At 39.2% G+C, this 22,555-nt stretch overlaps 1 protein-coding gene across 1 annotated transcript; it reads left to right on the forward strand.

The window, feature by feature from the left end:
• Window positions 1-1,875: 1,875 nt before the first annotated feature.
• kcnh4a (potassium voltage-gated channel, subfamily H (eag-related), member 4a) lies at window positions 1,876-20,945 on the forward strand. The gene is made up of 16 exons (XM_028599275.1): window positions 1,876-1,951; window positions 9,677-9,910; window positions 10,241-10,372; window positions 10,532-10,665; window positions 11,148-11,394; window positions 12,908-13,065; window positions 13,940-14,147; window positions 14,484-14,678; window positions 14,764-14,963; window positions 16,491-16,740; window positions 16,844-17,058; window positions 18,055-18,422; window positions 18,517-18,593; window positions 18,852-18,928; window positions 19,926-20,762; window positions 20,934-20,945. Exons 1-16 carry the CDS (start codon window positions 1,876-1,878, stop codon window positions 20,943-20,945), a joined length of 3,420 nt encoding a protein of 1,139 aa, XP_028455076.1.
• Window positions 20,946-22,555: the final 1,610 nt, after the last annotated feature.

Here is a 22,555-nt window from a genome sequence, read left to right on the forward strand (position 1 = left end):
AAAAGAGGATTTTTGTTTAAGCCTACATGAATAGTCTCGGGGGCTCAACACTGCAAGACTGCTGCAATACTAATATTATCATTTATCAGTGGTGGAATGTAACTAAGTATATTTACTCAAGCACTACGTAAGTGCAAATTCAAGGTACTTGTACTTTACTTGATTATATCCATTCAATGCTACTTTATACTTCTACTCCATCACATCTCAGAGGGAAATATTGTACTTTTTACTCCACTACATGACAGTTTAGTTACTTTTCAGATGGTAGTGTTTCATCCCCTTCCTGTCTAGTAAAAACCATATATCTTCATGTGTTGATTTTTACTGTTTGTGATGAACAATGAACACATGAAGTGTCCCTTTATTGGTTGAGAAAATGATCGCACTTCTCAAGCTAAATAAACTATGTAAAACCCCTCTGGGATCAGCTGGAATATACATACTCACAAAGCTGATAACAGGGCTTTTTTCTGTCTTTTGAGAGATATGTGGTTCTCACAGGATAGTGACACTACACACATTATGCATACTTTATGATGCTGAATCATAGGCCTATTTGGGTTTTCTGCACACAATCTAAGGTAAATCATTTTCTGATAATTTTACCTTTAATATGAAAACTAATAATTGTTTTTGACCTTTTTATGGAAGTGTAGATTTTAATAACCTATGCATTAATGAAATGTCAGGTCTTCGTAATGTGCAGCTTTACTCTCCACATGAAATCTGGAGCAAACTGGTTATTGGCAATGATGCTATACAAACCAGTGTGTATTGTTATTTAGAAATGCCGTTTATGTGTGTGTGTGTGTGTGTGTGTGTGTGTGTGTGTGTGTGTGTGTGTGTGTGTGTGTGTGTGTGTGCGTGCGTGCATGCATGAGTATGTGTGTGCGTTGACTTATACTCCATGTGTTACAGTGACTATGTATGTGGGTGTTTGTTTATGTAGCCTACAGCATAGGCATCAAATAAAATGTGATTCAGATATGGTGATGCAGATCCTTCAAGCTGTCGACAGATATCATGCTTGGCAGCAGAGGTAATGTAGTGTCCTTGAACCAAACAATGAAGCATCATCCAGTGCAGCTCTTTATTCAACCTGACCTCTGTCGACCACCATGTTGTGGTCTCTTGTCCTCTGTGTTGTAGAATATCCACAGCAACCAACACTGTGAGACACGAGACTCTCTTTTCTTGTTTCACAGTGTTCTATACAACAGATAATTATCAACAACTCCAATCTTGTCGTTTCAGAAAAGACACAGCGGTAGAGAGAGAGTGAGAAAGCGAGAGCAGATAGAGGAAAAAAGTGATTTCTAATAACTTCTCTGGGGAGTGAAATGTACATGTAGGAGGTTTTGTAAGAGAAAGAGAGAGAAGGCGAGAGAGACAACTAATAAATTCACTGTGTTGAAAGGGGATGGTTAAAGGCTTTTGTATGAGAGACAGAGGAAGGGAGAGAGAGAGCGAGAGAGAGAGAGAGAGGCAGGGGACTCAGAAATGGCAGAAACCATGGTGAGTGGAGTTAGACTACCAGAAGAGAAGCTGAGGCTTCGCTGTGATGCTGGAGCAGTGTTGAGAGCAGAGGGATGCGCAACTGAACCCTGAAAGCTCCCGACTCAATACTGAGAGAGAAGCTTTAGAGAACACCTCCGAGGTCTCTTCAGAAGAAGAAATAATGCATGTCAGTGGTTTCTTCTCAACAACATAGAAAAGGAGCATCTTGCAATCCATCGGAGCATTGTGGAAAAGTTAGAAGCAAACCCGAGGAGAGGCAGCGTGTTTTTCTTTTATGTCCTCTTTGGGGATTGGTGAGGAACTACTGTAAACTTCTGTCTGAGAGTCTGCAGCCTTCTCCTGATCTAGTACAAGATGCCTGTGATGAAGGGCCTCCTTGCCCCACAAAACACCTTCTTGGACACCATTGCAACCCACTTTGATGGCACTCGTAAGTATATTTTATAGAAGAGATTCCCCTGATACTCTACAGTTGTCTCTGAATATTTATGCTTTAATGACTTTACCTTTATGACTTGTCAAGGTAAATAATTACTACATTGCAGTTTAAATGTAATTTGTGGGACAAACAAGACATTCAGTACATCCCTTTTTTGGTTGTGTACATCTGATGACTAGTTGTGCTGATTCTCTGGGCATTCAGTATCATTACAATACTGCAGTCCATGTGTTTCAAACTTTTTCCATAGAGACACACGTTATTAAATTAAAATTGTGACGTCTGCAAATAGATTCCTCTCAGTTTTGAAGCTGCCACTCTACCAGTTAAGCTTTTAGGAGTTTAGCCTTTGGCATTTTTGTAACCTAGTTTAGGATTGTGATTGACACTGAAAAACACTGCTGTCGACAAAAGTGTCCAACGGTGGAGAGATCCAATTATAAGACTGCAAGTTGCGACAGTAAACCAGAACTAGAAATGGAGATGGACAGTGCAGTCTAGGATGATGTATTGGAACTGAAGAGCCACTTGTTGCTTATTAAGATATTTCACTGTTGAAATTCATGCATTTTTCACTCAAGGTTTTTCTTTAAAACAACAACAAATTGTTAAATGAATCCTTTAACGGCTGTAGCTCTCTTCACGACAACACAGACACAGGTTGGTTCTTTGAAACTGGCGTGTATTGCTTTGCTCTTCTATCCTTAATGCATCCACATCACGCCGTGAGAAGTATATGTGAATGAACATAGTAAGCATGTCAAATTAATTATACGTTACCGAAAAAATACAAATTGCGCTTAGCACGATGCTGCGCAAATATAAATAAAGCTTCACATGTAAGATAAAATACCTTGTTGGCTGCTTGTCCTGAAAAGAGGTTCTTAAATCCTTTACTGTTCGCCTTGGCCTTCGACAACAGTGTAACTTCAACTTAATTAGCAGAGCACCGTAACATGTGCTCACGTTAGATTTCCCTTGGTCCGTTAACAAATTCTGCAAAAGTGGAAACCACAACAGAGAACTTTAGTTCCAAGAGGAACAAAAAAACACAATGGACTAAAATGTTTAACTATTACATCACATTCATTTTAACCTTTACATTGAACACATTTCTTATTTATTTACTGTATGAGATTAACTATAAATTTACTATTAATTTTGCATTAATTATGCATCATAAACAGCACATATTTAACAGCACTTACAATGGCAATATTCTTCTTTTCAAAGTTTTTATATCAGAAATATGGGTTTCTTTCAACCAAAATGCCCCAAAATAACATGGATGCATGGATGTACGTTGGAACCCATATAATGATCTTTGCACATAAAATTAATGATTACTTTTATTGAATTTTGGGTGTTTTATTCAATTTTATAAACATGTTTAAATGGTTTGAAAACAGCATCCTGACTAAATGACTAAACTTTGACATAAACCAGTCTGTGATTCACTCAACGTCCTTTGATCTTAACTATTAGTCAAAATAATTCATAACTTATGCTTTTTTAACTCAAAAATTAGGTATAATGTCATATAAATTAGGTTTATTGACCATTAATTTAAAAATAAAACGTTGAAAAAGTGACAAAAACGTTTTGATAAGTATCAAAAGCAACAGAGCCAAAAACGCCAAAAATTCTAATTCACTTTTGACCTGGATGGACAACAAGTTCATGGTCGACAGGAAGACAACATAAGAGTTAAAGACTTATGTTCGTCATCTTCAATTTGAATCTACCAAACAAAGTGTCGATAGGAATGTCTGCATGTTTTCAGCAAGTCACATGTTTCTCACCTGTTCTTCTGCAACATTAAACCTTAAAACACTTAGGTTCTAGGTTTGTGGCAGAGCAGAATATTGCAAGATATGTTGGTATTTTCTTGATCTTGTTTATTGTTTTTCCATATCCTTTTGGTGTTTTTGTGCAATGCATAGGGCACACGGTGTAATGGTAGTAGGAGAGTTGCAACAAAATGGAAGTTCCACGCAAATGAGGCAACAGAAGTGTTTGGTGAAAATAGGCCAAAAAGGCACTGCTGAAAATAGATGTCTCAATCAGGAACAGATGTGTTTCAGCACAGTGTCACTCATTTATTAACTAATGTGATTCTGCCAGCAAGCACATTAAAGAATACTTAAGGGAAATTAACAACAATTACAGAATTATACTGCTATAAATTGCAATTTGTAAATAAACATTACTGTTCCTGAAGAAACAATACTTTACTTAACAAAAGTATTTATCATTTTAACATTGTTCCTACAGTTATTGTGCTCAAAAATGCAACATTATGCATCACAGTACTTTCAATAATTTCTCAAATGTAAATTCAACCTTAAAAAAACATCTGCAATTTTGTTCTGCTCTTGTGTTGCCACTCTGAACCTCCCAGATAGCATTAGTATTTTCCCTTTTTGGAGAAGCTCCTTGTTTTGTACAGTGTTTTACACACAACCTTTTTGTCCAGAGCACGCTGCATTTGAATATATATACTATACCTACACCCCACAAACTGTGCACGTGTCTGTGCTATTGCATAATTAAAATAGAGTCCAACAATTAGACAGTAGTCATTTATTTTCATGCTTTGACAGTAATGATGTTCACCCAGCGTCCATTAATGTTGACCCTGGATGTTTTATGTTTGTTCCTGCCCTCCCAGTCCAACTTAGTTAGTGTTAGTGTGCACCATGCCTCAGAATAAACAGAGTAGAAAGTCAGCTCTCTTCAGAACACGATGAAAGGTGTGACAGAGTGTGTATGGGTCACACTGTCCGTGTCCTTTACAACTTGATAAATTCACAAATTCAGTGTGATTACACTATCTCTGTCTGTATCTCCCTATCACACACACACACACACACACACACACACACACACACACACACACACACACATGCACACACACGGCAGACATTTTCTCAATCTTAGCTGCCACAATACCTCTGTATCTGATGTGCAAGTGGGCGGACTGACCAAGTAGATGAGTGGGAGGTACAGTAAATGGGCCAACTGAAAAGAGATGATCAGAACCCAATTCAATCTGAAAAATTGCCTTGAATCCATCTCGGTGTAATGGAAAGCCTTTTTGTGTGATGATGGCATCTCTTTGAAGACAAGGTGGGGGAACTTATTTCAATTCATATCTATATGCAGAACAAATACTACAACTATCCACAGTGGGGATGTCAATTGAGAATGGTCTCAGGGGAATTGAGGTGGTATTCACATGGCCCTGATATTTGCAGGGAAATGAGTTACAGTAAAATGAACAGTGCAGAGGCCAAGAGCCAATTAAATATCATCGGTCTTGCTCAGCCATCCTCTTTGAAAGCAAAAAACAAAAAAACTCAATCAATTATTTAATCAATCGCTACCTCCAAATATAAGTAATTAATGTCAGCTAAATACATAATTGAATTGATGGTTTAGAGTAACATTTATGATATAATGTAATATATGTATATACATACAGTATCTCACAAAAGTGAGTACACCCCTCACATTTTAGTAAATATTTCATTATATCTTTTAATGGGACAACACTGAAGAAATGACACTTTGCTACAATGTAAAGTATTAAGTTTACAGCTTGTATAACAGTGTAAATGTGCAGTCACCTCAAAATAACTCAACATACAGCCATTAATGTCTAAACCGCTAGCAACAAAAGTCAGTACACCCCTATGTTAAATTCCCATAGAGGCAGGCAGATTTTTATTTTTAAAGGTCAGTTATTTCATGGATCCAGGATACTATGCATCCTGATAAAAGTCCCTTGGCCTTTGGAATTAAAATAGCCTCACATCATCACATGCCCTTCACCATACCTAGAGATTGGCATGGGGTAGATTCCATAAAATCATCTCTCTATCATCTCTTTATCAGGATGCATAGTATCCAGGATACTATGCATCCTGATAAAGTTCCCTTGGTCTTTGGAATTAAAATAGCTGCACATCATCACATACCCTTCACCATACCTAGAGATTGCCATGGTTTTATGTCAGTTAGCCTAATAGCTAGTATCCTGGACCCATAAAATAACTGGCCTTTAAAAATAAAAATCTGCCTGCTTCAGTGATATAGTAGTCCTGTACCAGCCATAGAAAGCTGTAGTGTAGCTTTTGTTATCCCATCTTGCCTGGGTAGGTGTTGAAATGGCATGTTTCTCCTCCTCATAAGTGCCATAATGGATAGTTAAGGAAAACACAATGACTCTTAACGATATGAGTCATTGTGTTTGAGAGACTGTAATTTAACTTAAAAAAAAGCAAATGTTGTTGGTGAATGCCAAGTAGAGTTGTTGACATAGCAATGAATAAGAAATTTGATTAAATGATTCACAACATGCACTGATTTTCTATCTAAGCTTTGACATTAGCATTTACTGACAAGAAATTACTGTGAGTAAGTTTCAAATGTAAACAATTATTTGGCCAGTCGGGCACTGATGGCTGTCAGTGTGAGCCATACTATTCTCTTGCGTAACCTGAAGCCATAGAAACAGGCTGAGGAGAGGGAAGACATAGAGGAAAGAGTTTGATTTTAGAGACAGGATCTGACAACTGGCAGTAAGGGATGTGACCAAGATATACCTTTGCTCGTGAAGAAAACAGTCGAGATTTGCATCAATATTGATAAAATTGATGAGTGTAAGTGATCACGTGATTTAAGAATATCTGCTCAAGGGGCTCAAAGGGCTTCAGTTTTAGAGTAATTTTAGTAAATCCTCACTCATTCATAAGCACTTAAGCCGTTAATTAAATCAAAATCAATCAAATCCGTCACATGTGTTGAGTACGAATCAGAACGAGGCCAATATTGCAGATTCTTTTTTTGTTCATCTGTGTTTCATGGGGCACAGTATGTTTGTAACCCTGTAGATGCAAATTGCAGCAATGGCATATGTTTCATTTTTTTCCGACACAAATTGCCATGGCAACAAGAGCATGCACAGATCTTAATTTAGTTTCATGCGAGATAAACTGCACACTTATCAGGTAGAGAATATCCACACATTACTAATTACATGTCTTTTCCTCTTTGGAACAAACACTTGTTAACACGCCCTCCATGCTGCCTGCTCACTAATTATTTTCTGTTTAAAAATAATAGAAACTAGAATCTAAAGGTGACTCTAAAGCAGCTGCATGTGGTATTATCAGTCAGTGTTTACTTTCCTAGCTGTAGGGAGATAACAAAGCATCTTTCTTGTTAAAACTGGCTGCAGTACGGGTGTTCAGTGTTGTCTTTGCAGTTCATCATTATAGTGTTTTGCAGTTGAACATGTTGAAATTGAATCAGCTTGCATTCAGAGAGCAACTGAATAAATAATGAAAGAAGACACCATTAAGTGGACTTGGTTCATCTGTCTGAATATTGAAGGGATATTTAGGGTTATGTGGAGCCGAGTGAAAGCAGACATGCATTAGTCAGTAAATAATGATGATTTTTTGCTTTAATTTCTCTTAAACCCTGGAGTGCATAGCCCAATATTTTAAAAAAATCTGCAGCTTATACAGAATGTATTAAATCAGGCCAGCTTTTTTATTTCCTAGCTCTATGTTTTTTTAAGCATATGTTAGCTTGTCATGAGGTAGATTACTCACACAACATACATATGGTGTCATGCTTGACCTTGTGATTTCTAGGTAAATTCTTTCTATTCACATGGCATTCTGTCACAGCCCTTCTAATAAAGAATCTGAAGAAACTCTTTGATATGTAACTATTCTGTGTTTTATTACAAAAGAGACATAAAACAGCTTGCCGATTAAATTCAGTTGTCTAGTTACAGTTTCATTATCTACACTTCCTGCCCTAAGATTACTCTTCAATGTTCCAGCAGTTAGCAACTATATTTTTTTAAACAATGCTTTCATTTTCAAGTATCTGTCTGAATTGACAAAGCTGGACATCTTCATGATTATTCCACAGACATGAAAGCATATTTTAGACAGAGAAGTATTCTCTCTCTTGCCTTATGTGAGCATGTGTTATGTAATAGCTGAGAAGCATATTTTAACTCAAATTTCAATATTCAGTTGAGTTAGAGTCTATGTAGTTTTTTTATATATTACTAGACAAAGGAATCAATCTTCGGAGTGAAAACAGATTTTGAAATCAACAAAATACAAAGAAATGTCATCTTTGCAGCAACAAGCAATATAACTTAAAATAATTCCCAAGTAATGTTAAAGACAGATTTCAAAATAAGAGTGTCACAAAAAAAATATAGGCCTACTTGCAAATGTGTGTAAAACATCTTAATTAAAGGGAATAGTTTTTCAGACAGTCACCTTTTTGCTATTGTGCTAAGACTTGAGAAAATAGGACTGTCTTTGGTGAAATATTGAAACTGGGAATAAACAGCAAAACTGTCTCTGTCTAAAGGCATCAAAATCTGCCTATCAACACTTAAATAAAGTGTTACTCATTGATACTTTGTAGGCCTATATTGTTTGTTAAATCCGTACAAAAGTACAGGGAGTTATGTGCTATTTCTGGGTCAGGAGGACCAGTCACTTCTTGGAGTCTCAGGTTTATTAGGTGCATGCATAGGCATATGGATAAAAATAATGTCTTATACAAAAGTTCTGGAATCATACCTAAAGTTTCTAATGTTGAGTTTTTGTTGAAATTGTTTTAGATAGGTGTTGCTTTAACTTTATGGTAATTTTAGAAGATAGTTACATGTTGTCATGTCATAGTAGGAAAAAGCACAGGTGTATTCAAAACCATTGACTGCATTAATGACTGAATGACTGATTAATGGCTGCATTCCACTTAGGAGAGGCCCTGGTATTGTGCATGCTGACTCACTGGAATAGCTTATTGGGACACTTGATGGAATTGAGCCATCGTTAAGGTTATCAATTTCAGCTGTGCTTTTCCTACTATGACAAGTCATAATGTCTGCTGTGAAAAAGGTCCATACAGGGCTTTAAATTAACACCCGCCAATCTGCCAAATGTGGGTAAAAATTAACTTTGGTTAGTAACATTGTAAAGTTACTAGCCAATTTGGCCGGTGATGAATGTGAATTACTGCGTCTCTTTGAATCTACAGTTTGACTCATTGTTGCCAGATTGGTCTGTTTTCCGGCAAGAATTTGGGTAGTTTTGTGTTTGGCTTGAAAACGTAATTTTTATCTGGCAACACTGCTTGTAGTACTAATCCTACATTTCCCATGAACACCATGTCCTGATGTGTCGTTCCAGATAAGCAACAGAAAATGGATGGATCTTTTAAAATATATGTGTGTAAAATCCGAAAGGCAGAATGAAAACGTGCTCCACCTGCTAATTAAGGGTCAAAGCCTTATAGAGGCGCTGGTCCCCCATGGAGCCAGCTGGAGCCCTGCATATATCCTTAGACTTCATACACACCAGCTTACTTCAAAGCACTCTCTGATACACTTGACTATTTAAGGGCTCTGAGCTGAAGGCAGACAGAATGACTCAGAAAAAGGAGAAAAAAATGTTTTCTGTTGGTGCAACAACAAACAAATCAAATCTGGAGTGAAGTATGTATAGGAAGTGGGGAACGAGAACTGTTCGCCATCTCTGAATGTCTTTTTTTCTTTCAGAGCTACAGCTGTGCAGTAAGAAAAGCCCAAAATATTGCCTGTTGTTCAATCAGTCTTTTCTATTCCTCAGTGTCACACAGTAGCTTTAACTTCAACCTTTATTTCTTCCCTTGCAGACAGTAACTTCCTACTGGGAAATGCTCAGGGTCGTCATGGCTACCCAATTGTGTACTGCTCTGATGGGTTTTGTGAGCTGACCGGCTTTGTTCGGACTGAGGTGATGCAGAAAACATGTACCTGCAGCTTCCTGCATGGAGCCGAGACCTACGAGAGTGTAATCCAACAGGTAGTCAAAGCTCTGGAGTGCCAGCAGGCGTACCAGGGAGAAGTCTGCTTCTATAGGAAAAATGGTGAGGATCATATGCACATGATCACCCAGATGTTGAGTTGGCCATGCACTCTGACACACACATTTTAATATTGTATTTAAACCTTACCTAAAAGTATTAGAGAATTGGTGACAATGTCATCAATTTAAACCATCTTCCTGTCCTTACTTTCACTGTGACAACAGTTTTTTAAAGAAAGCACACAGAAGAGGGTAAGGAGAGGTTAGCTACAAGAAAGAAAGAAAATTGTTATTCCAGTGTTAATAGAAATCCAATCATCATTTTAGGGGGAAGAACTAGCTGTATTGTTGTTGGGTAAATTCAGTGTAATAACTTGTTTAATATCCACAGGAAATCCATTTCCGTGCCTCCTGGATATTGTGCCAATCAAAAATGAGAAAGGTGAGGTGGTGCTGTTCCTCTTGTCCTTTAAAGACATCAGTGAATCATATGGGAAAAGCCATCACTGCAGCCAAGGAGACGGTGAGGCCTGGTTACATGCATTTCCTAGCTTTAAAATGTCCCATTTTTATTTCATCTTCCAAAGTCATGCTGTTACATTCATTTATAAAATTCAAAGCTAAATGGAATACGGCACTTCCAGTGTTACAGTTACAGTGTCTATTGTGGTTTTGCTCACAGGTGTGTCAGAGGCTGCTCACCAGAGCAGGATAAGCAATCGATCACACTTTTCTCAAGCTCGAGAAGGGGGGAGGACTATTCTGCACAACTTTACCAACCTGTTCACCAAGAGGGGCAAGAGGAATCTGACCAATGTGAGTGCAAACCACTGGATCATAAGATCATTAAACCAACAATATAAAAACAGTTTGAGTCTCAATATTTCAAAAGTTCCTTTCCTCAGAATAAACACATCTGCTCTCTTCAAACCCCTGCTGTCCAATCAGCAAGCTTATTGTTAATTCAATCCTATTCAACATGTATTTAAAAATGTTATGGTGATAATGCTGAATGATGATAGGCAGGTGTACAGATACCCTCAGTGTTTTTTTTGCTGAGCTCATTAATGCTAGCTATTTTTTACATTTTGGTTTCATTTATCCAAAGAACTCATTATACGTCAGGGTTCAAGGTGGCCGTGGCATATAATCCAAGCACTTTTGTTAAGTAAGTTCTCTCCAACTGTTGATTCAGAACTACGGCGCTGGGATGTAAACGAGAGCAATGCAGATTAAAATCTCATACCTTCCATTTTTCACAGATTTTTATGTGATTCATATGTGCCCTTGTCTTTCAGAGTGTATTTCAGAAACCTTCTCTACCTGAGTACAAGGTGGCAGCTGTTAAGAAGTCACGTTTCATCCTGCTACACTACAGCATCTCCAAGGCCTTGTGGGACTGGTTAATTCTACTGGCAACATTCTACGTTGCTGTCGCTGTGCCTTATGACATCTGCTTTGTCAGTCATAATGAGGGCAGCGACTATCACTCACTTGTCAGCCGCAGCACCAGTGACATAGCAGTGGAGATGCTCTTCATACTTGGTATGATGTATTTGATTAAAACATTTCCGTTATCATTGTATGCTTGCAGTCACGTCTTTCTCCAGATAGTAGGCGATTGTATTCAAACATCTATCTGTGACATAATTGGTAGCTTGTACCACTATCATTTTAAAGTAACATCTCCTGCGCTGACTGCATGCTGCACAACCAACCTGTTAAAGCAAAGCAGAGTTATGAAGAGAGACAACAATGTTCAGTTTAAAGTAAGAACAACCATATTTCCTGGTGCAGCTGCAGTGGTTTCCCTGGCAATGGCTAACCCCCGACTTCCTCCCCTTCCTTTCCTTACCCACTCAGGGTGTCTGTGTTGCCCCAGGTTACGAATCCTAATAAGATTTCTCTCACTTCTTTTCCTTTCAAATGAAGTGTGATAGCACATCTGTAGTGAGGCTCTCTGACTCCCTCTTTCTCAACAAGTTTGTCCGGGGAAACATTTTGCTCACCTGGAATCACATGCTGTTCTTTTCTTTTTGTAAAAGTAAACCATTTACAGTGGAGAACTACTACAAATGCTTGTCCCTGAACCAGCTTCATTTAAATTCATGAACACTATCTAATCAATCTCATTGCAATAAACAAAAGAAGAACTTGTCTTTTGAGTGTATCAAGTGAAACCGTAATATACTTTGATGTATTGCAATACTTTGGTCATATGTTTGCTAGGAAATACTGCTAATGTCCATTTTAGCCTGCAATTTAATGTGTTTTTTAATCATCAATGTAGAGCTTTTTTTTCAAATGAATAATTACTTTCAAATAATTAACAACTGGCACAACATATGTACTGCAATATTAAAAATGACATCATCTCACCTCTTGCAGCAATTTTTTTTGCCCCCAATACCCATAGAATGTTTTGTAATGTTTGCCTCTGTACTGCAGCTATTAGTTTAAGATTAGCTAATAGGCGTATTGCGATTTAATCACTTACACTTTGTTTTTTTCCTAGTAAAATACAAATGAATAACCAATTTTATATTGTGAAGTATTTATTATTAATGAATTTACTTGAATTATTTTTGTATGTAACTGAGCTATAGGCAAGGCAAGGCAGCGTTATTTGTATAGCACATTTCAGCAATAGGGCAATTCAATTCATTCATTGCTTTACATAGAAACGATAAAAATATGAAAAACAGATAAAATACAAGAATAAAAGTTACAATGCAGCATAAGAAATTCAACATTAAAGAGCAGTTAAAAACAGTTAAAAATATAAAAGTAGATAAAGTACAAGATTTTAGGCTGCTAGTATGGGACAATGTACAAGCTGTTGCTCTATACACGTAATCCACCCGCAATCCTTGCCATTCCCAGAACGGGCTGGTCCCTCCAGTCTTACTTTTTAATTCTCTTTATATGCTTATATAGATTGTCACACAGTTTCAACAATGCATAAACTACCAATCTGCCCATCTTAGACCTAGACCTTAGACATCTTAGACCTTTTTTCTGTTATGTGATACCTTTCCTGCGCTTCTCTCCTTTTCAGATATTATTTTGAATTTCCGTACAACCTATGTGAGTCAGTCAGGTCAGGTAGTGTACGACGCCCGCTCCATCTACCTCCATTACTGCACCACTTGGTTCTTTGTGGATCTGATCGCAGCGTTGCCCTTTGACCTTCTCTATGCTTTCAACATCACAGTGGTAAGATTATCGTTTGACATTTCTCAAAGTACAGTGTGCCCACAGGTTTTATACTTTCCTGTCTCTGTAAGTCCACTAACACTAACTAAGACAGACCACTAAAGTTTTAGTAATGTTGTTCCCCTAGAACATTGGACTAGAGATGATTATCCCTCTTCAACCACTTCACTGAGCACTCTCATTTGCCTGCTCGCTTCAGTTTATTCTCCAGAGAAACACTAGTATTTCTCAAAGATAAGTTTTACTTTGGCGCAGACCTCTCACAAAGACATCTCTTTATCAGGGCTTAAAACCTTTCTGTTTGCCATTGCACTGCGCTAATTAAAGTATTTATTCTGTTCTATGTATTCATATCTTGCACTGGACTGTAATTTTAATTCTACTGTTTGTCTTATTGTGTTTTAGTTTTATTTAGTTTGACTTAATTCAGTTTATGTGTTGTTTCATGTTGTCCTTATGTTTCTTTTATATCTTTTCTTAATACCTTTCTGTCTTACGTAAATGTACTATACAAATAAAATTGTCTGCCTCTAACTACTCTAAGCCTTGGTTTTGTTGAAATTGACTCTGGATAACAACTTCCTGCTAATAGCAACATTAAATTCAGAGCAAGCGCTTCCCAATAGAGACTATTAAAATACTCTAAATGAAGAAGAAAAAAGAGGATGGGTCACAGGTTATAGCAACAAATCTATCTAATAGAACAAGTGTGGGTTAAAACTGCATGTGTAGAAATAGTTTTACCGAAGTGATACAAAAAAAGGAAAGTGATACAAAATGATCCAACTTGTATGTACAGTATGTTCTGCTCTCTCTCTCTCTCTCTCTCTCTCTCTCTCTCTCTCTCTCTCTCTCTCTGTCTCTACTCGCCTAGACCTCGCTGGTGCACTTGTTGAAGACACTTCGTCTGCTGCGTCTGCTGCGCCTGTTACAGAAACTGGATCGCTACTCCCAGTACAGCGCTGTGGTCCTGACCCTGCTCATGTCTGTGTTTGCTCTGCTGGCTCACTGGATGGCTTGTGTCTGGTATGTCATTGGACGCAAGGAGATAGAAAGCAGTGACCCCATTACCTGGGACATAGGTGAGCACATTGTGAGTGTTTGACAGCTCCAACACCACTAAATCAAGAGTATAATGTTCTTTCTCATTAAGCTTTGCTGAGACATTTTTAGTGTCTCTCTTGGCAACCCCAAAGGGCCAGTACTGCACATCTCTAGTCATGCTTGTCTCCTCTCAGCCTGGAGGAAGTTCAGGTCACAGACTAAATCCATTATATCACCAGTCATGCATTATATCATTCTACATTATACAGTCACCTACCAAAGGAGAAAGTGTCATCTATTAAAGCAGACTTATTAGTTTAGTCACCTAAGGCCCTTACAGTCTTATACAACCTTCTTCTGACATTGTCCACCAGGCTGGCTTCAGGAGTTAGGAAAGCGTCTGGACACACCATACATCAACCGCACCATGGGTGGTCCCTCCATCACTAGCGCCTACATTGCCTCTCTCTACTTCACCCTCAGTAGCCTCACCAGTGTCGGTTTTGGCAACGTGTGTGCCAATACAGATGCCGAGAAAATCTTCTCCATCTGCATTATGCTCATGGGTGGTGAGTTTACTGGTGTCACAGAAAATTGCCAGAATTATGAGAAATGCTGTGTATATCATCATGTTACTCCCTCTCCCACCTCTAGCCCTGATGCACGCAGTGGTCTTTGGCAACGTGACAGCCATCATACAGCGCATGTACTCACGGCGCTCTCTCTACCACACCCGAATGAAGGATCTCAAGGACTTCATCCGTGTGCATCGGCTGCCTCAGCTGTTAAAGCAGAGGATGCTAGAGTACTTTCAGTCCACCTGGTCTGTCAACAATGGCATCAATGCTAATGAGGTGGGTATGGAATCAAGAATTAGCAACCACTTGCCTGTGATATCTTTGAACATTTTAGCCCTAATAAGAAGTGTTTTTCTGCTTGTCAGTTTTTCATAAGTAACTGTACAATATATTAACTGTTGAATGTCTGGGCTGCAAATGTCTGTTTTGTGAAGAAAAAATACATTTTGTGTGGTGTAGAGTCTACATTCAGAAATGTCACCTTTAAAATGTGGGTCACTTCAAATTCTCTGGTGTCTTATTCCATTTCCTTATGTAGACGGCACTTTGTTGCAAATAGAACTTCAGTAACAAATGCCAGAACTAATCTAGGAGTTTCCTATAATTACTTAAGAGTATGAGTTGAAATAGAAAGAATACTTATTAACACCCTCACTGCCACCATCTGTGGATAATTAATTCACTGTTGAAGGTAACAGACAGACACTGATTTTGAGAACATGCTTGCTTTAACACCTTGTGTCTGTTTTTACTGAGCAGCTTTGCAGTTCATGTGTGTGCATAAACCTTTAAAACAACAATCTGCGCCTTTTTTTCTAATTCCAAGGAGAAGTCAAGTATTTTAATCGTACATCATGTGATTTTTTTTAGGGGAGAGAGAGACTCCTAAATAGAGCAACATGAGTATAGTTTTGTTTCCGGGGACCTGGTGTAGTCACATGCCTTTGGCGGTAGCTCTGGTTTGGACCCTCCCACCTCTTGACTAGAATATCTAGATCTTTAGCTTGCTAGATGCAAAGAGCAACCTCAGCTGGCCACAAGATTTAATTGTACAGTTGATGCGTGGACTGAACAACTAAAACTATGAGCTGAAAGTGGCTAAACTCTGCATAAAGCTGCAGAGTTGGTTGCTCATTCCTGCACCTTGTCTACAACCGATGTCTTCCAGTCAAGTTTTCAATTGTCCGTCTCACATACGTTTGACAGAACAAATGCACTTCAACTTTAACTAATGCAGCTGTCAGCTGTCTACATCTTGAAGCATCTAGTTAGGCTTCAACTGTATTTTCTTCAAATTTAAACAGGTAACCACAGGTGTATTGGCTATAAAGCCAAAAGACTTCTGACAGCACTTGAACAGATCCAGTATGATACTAACAGAGAGCCCCATCTCCTACTGTTGTCCTGCTGACGTGTTGCTTTTGCTATGCGGCCAGTGTAGACAATAAGTTTGTGTTTTTGACTCAACTAGTGACACTGCTACATTTCATGGAGTATTTTTGATTTAGTGTTAAAATAAAGGCATTCCCTAATGGAGCTTAGAAATAAATACATAGCCTAACAGTGTTTAAATAGACCGTATGCAGCCTGTTGCTCTTTTGAAGTAATGCTTTTCATCTTTTTCATGGAAGTTTGTGTGTTATAGTTTTTGTGTAAAAGTATGTAGTCAGTTGGTAGTGTAGGGAAGCACATCAATATAAAGAGACACTTACATCACTTAGAGAGGTGGGTATTTTGTATGTCCTGAAGCACTGTAGCAGATCCGTGGTAATTGATGACTTATCTTTTCATGTCCTTTCTTAGCTGCTGCATGACTTCCCAGATGAACTGCGAGCTGACATTGCCATGCACCTGAACAAAGACATCCTGCAGCTGCCTGTATTTGAGCGAGCCGGCAGAGGGTGTCTGCGCTCCCTTTCCCTGCACATCAAGACCTCTTTTTGTGCCCCTGGGGAATATCTTATACGCCATGGAGATGCCCTACAAGCCAACTATTTTGTCTGCTCTGGCTCCCTGGAGGTTCTGAAAGATGGCGTGGTGCTTGCCATCCTGGGTCAGTGTGCACCAAGTGTACACCATTTCCTCTCTTATTCATTCTGCACCTTTCTGATGTGACCTTGTCGTAACCCTTCTGTTTTAATCGACAATCCCTACAGGCAAAGGTGACCTTATTGGGGCTGATCTCCCGGAACATGACCAGGTGATCAAGACCAATGCAGACGTGAAGGCGCTGACCTACTGTGACTTGCAGTACATCAGTGTTCGGGCTTTGAGGGAGGTCCTTGAGCTGTACCCGGAGTACAGCAGCCGGTTCAGTTCTGACATCCACCACAACCTTACCTACAACTTGAGAGAGGGCAGTGAAGCTGATGTAAGACATTTGTTATCACATTTAAAGAGTGGGAAACACTGCAGAGACAGACATAAATTTCAATGTACCTATATTTATTTTCTCTGCTCATTAATACTTTGCAACCAAATAGAATGCATGTGTAATACCTTGTTAATTTTGACTTAAATACCTCTAGGGAGCAACAAAGCTTCCATGGTCTTCAGGGCTGTCTCAGGTACAGTATTTGCACCTCACTAAGCTAATTACTTCAGCCTTCATCTGTCTGAAACATCTGGCAGTCAGGTACAACACTATGTGTTTACATCTTAAGGCATTAGAATGCTTTTCTGAAAACGCAGAACTGTTGTGGTTAATGTGGAAAATGGTACATTAACTGCCTGAATTCTTATACATAGCTGATATAAGGATGGATATGATGCTGCTAAGTGGAAGCTAATATGTGGACTACACAGACAAGACCAATTAGGTTCTCAAGAGATTCAACTTTAAGCTAAAATGAGCGCACAATTTAACAAAAGGAGTCTTCAATAAGCCTGTATGACACTGTACAAATCAATAAGACAGCATTTTTATAATAAGAGGCAAAGAAGGCTTTGCTACATTTGTTAATTCCGGTTTCTGTGCACACAATGTATATTATTATTTGCCCCAAAAGAAACTTAACTTGCTCACTAGCGTGCATTCTGATACAATATAGAAATGACAATAATATCTACAGTTCACTTTCTAATGTAAAACAACTGGTGATGTTTCTGGTCTGTTGCAGAGGAGAAAGCTCTGCTTTCATATTTTGATTCAGTACTGTCTGTACATGCAAATATGTATTATTTACCATATTTGACACCAGAAATTAAATTGGACAGACAGTATTAATTTTTTTCATTAAATGGGATATGGTATGTTTAATCTCTCATTGTACACTGATATGATGAGTATATCGTTAAAACAAACTGTTGCAGCTTCCATTCATTTTCACAAAGAAAACATCTAATTTTACATCCATTGTCTCCTCAGCGTCATGCTTCTATGGGCCATAAACTACCCTATATTGTTGAGGCAGATGAGGATGAACATGGAGAAGACCGGAGACACTCTCAGCAGAGGAGACTGCCTTTGTTACATGGAATAGGCAGCCCAGTTCGTCAGCCCTGCCTCAGCAGCCTGTTAGGAAAGGAGTTCCACCACATCAATGCACTCCACATTGGTCGGTCACCTGTTCAGGACGGTAGAGGCCAGAGTCCCTCTCCACAGCCAATCGCCAATCAGGAGCTCTCTCCTTCTCCTTTGCCCAGTCTTACCAGTGACCCAGGCTTAAACCATCGGCCAGCCAATCTACTCATGCCATCCTTGCCTTGTGTTAGTCCACTGAACCTTAGCCCCAGGTAATCTGTTCATCCTGCTTAACCCCATTTAAAATTCAGTAATCATTTTTGCATTTATTTAACATTATGTAACACTGATTTGTGTCTCTGCTAGGGTTGTGGATGGAATTGAGGACAATGGTCACGCATTTCAATTTAATGTAGAGCCGAGAGAGACAGGTAATGTAACAGGTAAAGTCTTTGCAAGCTGCACAATGGATGAAAAATGAACTATATTGGATTAGGACAGCAAAGATCTTGATTGAAAACACTTTTCAGGAAAAAATACTTAACTCTAAATTATGCATGGTTGAATCAACACAGGAATACCACTTTGTGACTAATTTTGCTCCTCTATATTCAAGCAGTAACTAGATATAATAGTACATATTGCATGTAGAGGGTTATCTGCAGCTGTATTGTATAGCTCTGTTTTTCATCCTCTTTTAGACCGGTTCCAAGTGAGTGCTAACCTGCTTCTGGAGACAGAGGAAGTGAGACAGAACATCAGCAAACTGAACAAAGAGGTATGATCAATATTAAGTCCATTTCCGACCAGAGGGATTTTTGCAGTTCCTAGAACATAACGTTCCTAGAACCCTTTTTTTCTCGTGTTCCGACTGGACCAATTTGGGGATTATTAAGTTCCTCTGACCGCAGTTCTTGTAACTCTTTCAGCTCCTACTTCAGGGGAGGGTCTTTTCCCTTTTCCGCATAGCAACCCTTAGTAACCTAGCAACATCTGAAACACAAACAGTACATATTCTTCACTGTCTGTTGCAATTCGCCTACGTATGCTAACTCATAAGACAAACATCACGCATTCAACCAGTTAATTGTTAATGCTAGTTAAACTTACCAATTGTTTCATTTGCCTGTTGCGCTCTGCTCTTCTATCTTCTTCCATCATATTAATTAGGATCATATTACGCTGGAGCCTTCGTCTTCTGTGTTTTTTCTGTTAAGTACTCCAGCCTAGTCTTTAAACGCCGCCTTTCGAACTCCGTTATGAGGATCCCGGCAAGGCACAACAGAAACATTCCGATGGCCTCCTCCATGCTGGTTTGTTGTTGTATGTGGCGCTAAAGTCAAGTGACGACGCTATAAAGACTGTTGCCGTGCTTGCGTCACTCCCTTACCCCTCCTACCAGTTCCTATGGCCATTTGGCCAGTGCGAATGCAAATGGAAAAACCGGTTTTGGGGGAGAGTAGTTAGAAGAACTGTTTAGAAGTGGACTGTTCCTATAACTACGTTCCTGTAACTACTTGGTCAGAAAGAGGCTTTAGACTCAACTCAGTAAGATAAAAATGGGAAATATAAATTAGATGGCTATATCAGTGCATTCATTTTTGGGTTACATAATTTGGGTGACAGTGTTGAAAATACTGTAAGAATTAAATATAGTCCAATTTTAACTGCTTTTATTATTTTCCACCAAGTTGATCACTGCTTTTTGTCATTTAGGAGTTATAATTATTAAAAGGCAGATATTCCCTGGAGCCAACTTTTCTTTTTCTTCTTAGGTGAGCATCTTGAACCAAGAAGTATCCAACCTGGCCAAGGAACTCCACGACATAATGCATTTCCTGCAGTCTCATGTGGCCATGCTCCATGCCCTTCCAGACTCCTCATACTCTTGTGGCATACAGATGGTTCCCAGTCCTAGTGTGACCCAGCCCCATGTCCCTTTAAATATTGCCAGCGGTCTGCACCCCCATCATGAATCAATTAGCCACCCTACCAGAAATGTTTGGGGCTGCAGTGGCATGCCCTCCCAGGGCAGAAGTCCCACCTTGCTGCACTCTTCAAGCCCTGTGTCATCCTGTTTACACCTGTGCTGCTCTGACAGAGAAGGGGCCACAGCCCATAGGTTACAGAGCCAGTGTCCCTTCCAAGTATCCAGAACAACACCAAACTCTCCCTTTGTGACCCACCCGCATGCTCGGGGTGGTCCATCCCTCCTGGGCCACAGTTCTGCCTTCAGTAGCTTCCCAGTGATTTGTCAGGCCCCCCAGGTGCCATACAACACCTCTATTCCCACAATGAGCAACTCTCACCCTCTGTGTTTCCCAGTTAATTCTGGCTATTCCCATCCATCTCTGAGCATTCAAACTAACTCTGATCCCACACATAATCAGACTAACTCCCAGACACCCATCCATTCCTCCATCATTTATGCAGGCCAGCCGCAGTATCACACTACGTTCAGCTCTCTCACCCCTTCAACAGTCCATACTTCAACATGCATAGGGCACAACCAGAGCCATCAGGGCTCTATCAATGCCTCCAGGCAAAATGACCCAGTAGGATCTAGTCCTATCCACCTAACACAGGACCTTGCATCTTCTCTTCTGGGTCAGGTAACAGACAGAGACTGTAGAACTTCACGGTATCAAGAGAGGACAGACAGTATTGAATCTCAAGATACGAGCATCAGCACTCCAAATGTAGAAGTTCAACCACCTCTCTTGGACGTGGGGGGAATTCAAAGCCCACACTGATGACCCAGGTATTTTGTTGTGTTACTGTAGGTTAAAGATTAAGTTTCCGCCAATTAAAATGTTCCGTGCCCAAATGCACAAACTACTGCTGAAACCCTACTGCCACAACTGAATAAAACATTATGTAAATGATTTGTGTATTCTTGTTTTGTATATGATAATGGCAAGACATTCATCACACACTCTCTTTTTAGCATTCAATACAGGGACATTTGGATATTTATAAAAGCAAGTTATCAGGTACGCTGAAAAGCATTAGCACAAGGGAGATATGCTGTACATATTTTCACTGCTGTCAACACAGTGGCTTGAGATGCAAGTTATGAGCCATGGGCATGCAGCGCCACTCAGTGGTGACAGGTGGTTACAACTACAAAAGGCTGACATGTCATCATACACAGCACAGAGGAACGAACCTGAATATGATACTCATCTGATTGTTCACCTTGAAACTAAGATAAAAAGAAATGAGTAAAACTGTACAGTTCATGGAGAAAATCCCAATACTTTGCATTGCACATTTGCTGTAGGGTGTTATTTTGATTATAAGTTTTCTACATTGTTATTTTAGGCCTCATAAAAACATATACGACCACTCACCCAACCAGGGTCCCACTCTGGCCATTGCCACTTAGTGCATTTAGTCATGCAGTAATTATTTGTCCCACACAGCATGGTTTTTACAGCACTCCAGAGAGTTGCCATGTATTTCATGGCCAATGTTTCAAGCCTTGGCCTCGTGATTCCTGGGCGAGTGACATTTCTGATACTTCCACATCTTTTTACCCATGTTAATAATGATTAACAATTTACAAAAACTTTTGGACAGGATAAGAAACTCAATCATACTAAAACCCCTCCCCAGTGTGTCATGCACTTATGGTCGACACAAGAGCATCAGGTTAACACACTGCATACAGACCTGCTATACCTAACCCTGTGGCACTTAACATGAAATCCGGACCTGAATGGGCATGTTAGCTGTCATTCTGATGTACACAGTAGCATTATAGTGCCATCTGTAAAAACAAACAAGCAAATAAACAATCAAACAGACGAAAGGGCTGTTCTGTCAATGTTGATTTATTTGATGGTCAAAAAAGAATTTAGAAGTTTTATGTTTTTTGGTTGAGTTAAGTATTTTTGTACAAGAAACAAATTATAGCTTTGAAGATGGGTTGCAACTGAAATATGATTTGAACCTTCCACAACCTCTTCTAATTGCTCTCACACAGCTATTGCTTAATATCAGGCAAGAACATCTGCTGGATCATAATGTTACTCAGACACATGATGAATAACAAAGTTTGACTCTCTCTATTATCACTTTATCTGCAGTTGAAAGAAGGAGATTAGATTATCACAACACATGGGTTCTGGAAATCATCACCCACCACTGAAGTGGCAGGGCAAGGGCTTGGCAGTATCTCAGTTTGTAGGGAGTTGGGTTGGGAACCAGAGGGTTGCTGGTTCATTTCCCCATACGGACCAAAGTACAGTGGTAAACTGGAAGCTTGCTGCAGCTCCCTCACTCTGACATCGGTCCATTTGTGATTAATAAATTATTATTATTATTAAAATTCAGAAAAATCCATTATTCATTATACAAATTCCAGAGTACAGAATTTCCAGTAAATAAATTGTTATTACAG

The sequence above is a fragment of the Perca flavescens genome, chromosome 15 (genome assembly GCF_004354835.1).
Source record: "Perca flavescens isolate YP-PL-M2 chromosome 15, PFLA_1.0, whole genome shotgun sequence".
NCBI classification, from domain to species: domain Eukaryota; kingdom Metazoa; phylum Chordata; class Actinopteri; order Perciformes; family Percidae; genus Perca; species Perca flavescens.

What these genes read in the sequence shown, in the direction of transcription:
- kcnh4a (XM_028599275.1), top strand. Translation starts at nt 1,876, where the DNA reads ATGCCTGTGATGAAGGGCCTCCTTGCCCCACAAAACACCTTCTTGGAC. An exon ending in GGAGATGCTCTTCATACTTG is followed by an intron (nt 11,395 to 12,907) that starts GTATGATGTATT and finishes TCTCCTTTTCAG; the next exon opens with ATATTATTTTGAATTTCCGT. An exon ending in CCACTGAACCTTAGCCCCAG is followed by an intron (nt 18,423 to 18,516) that starts GTAATCTGTTCA and finishes TGTCTCTGCTAG; the next exon opens with GGTTGTGGATGGAATTGAGG.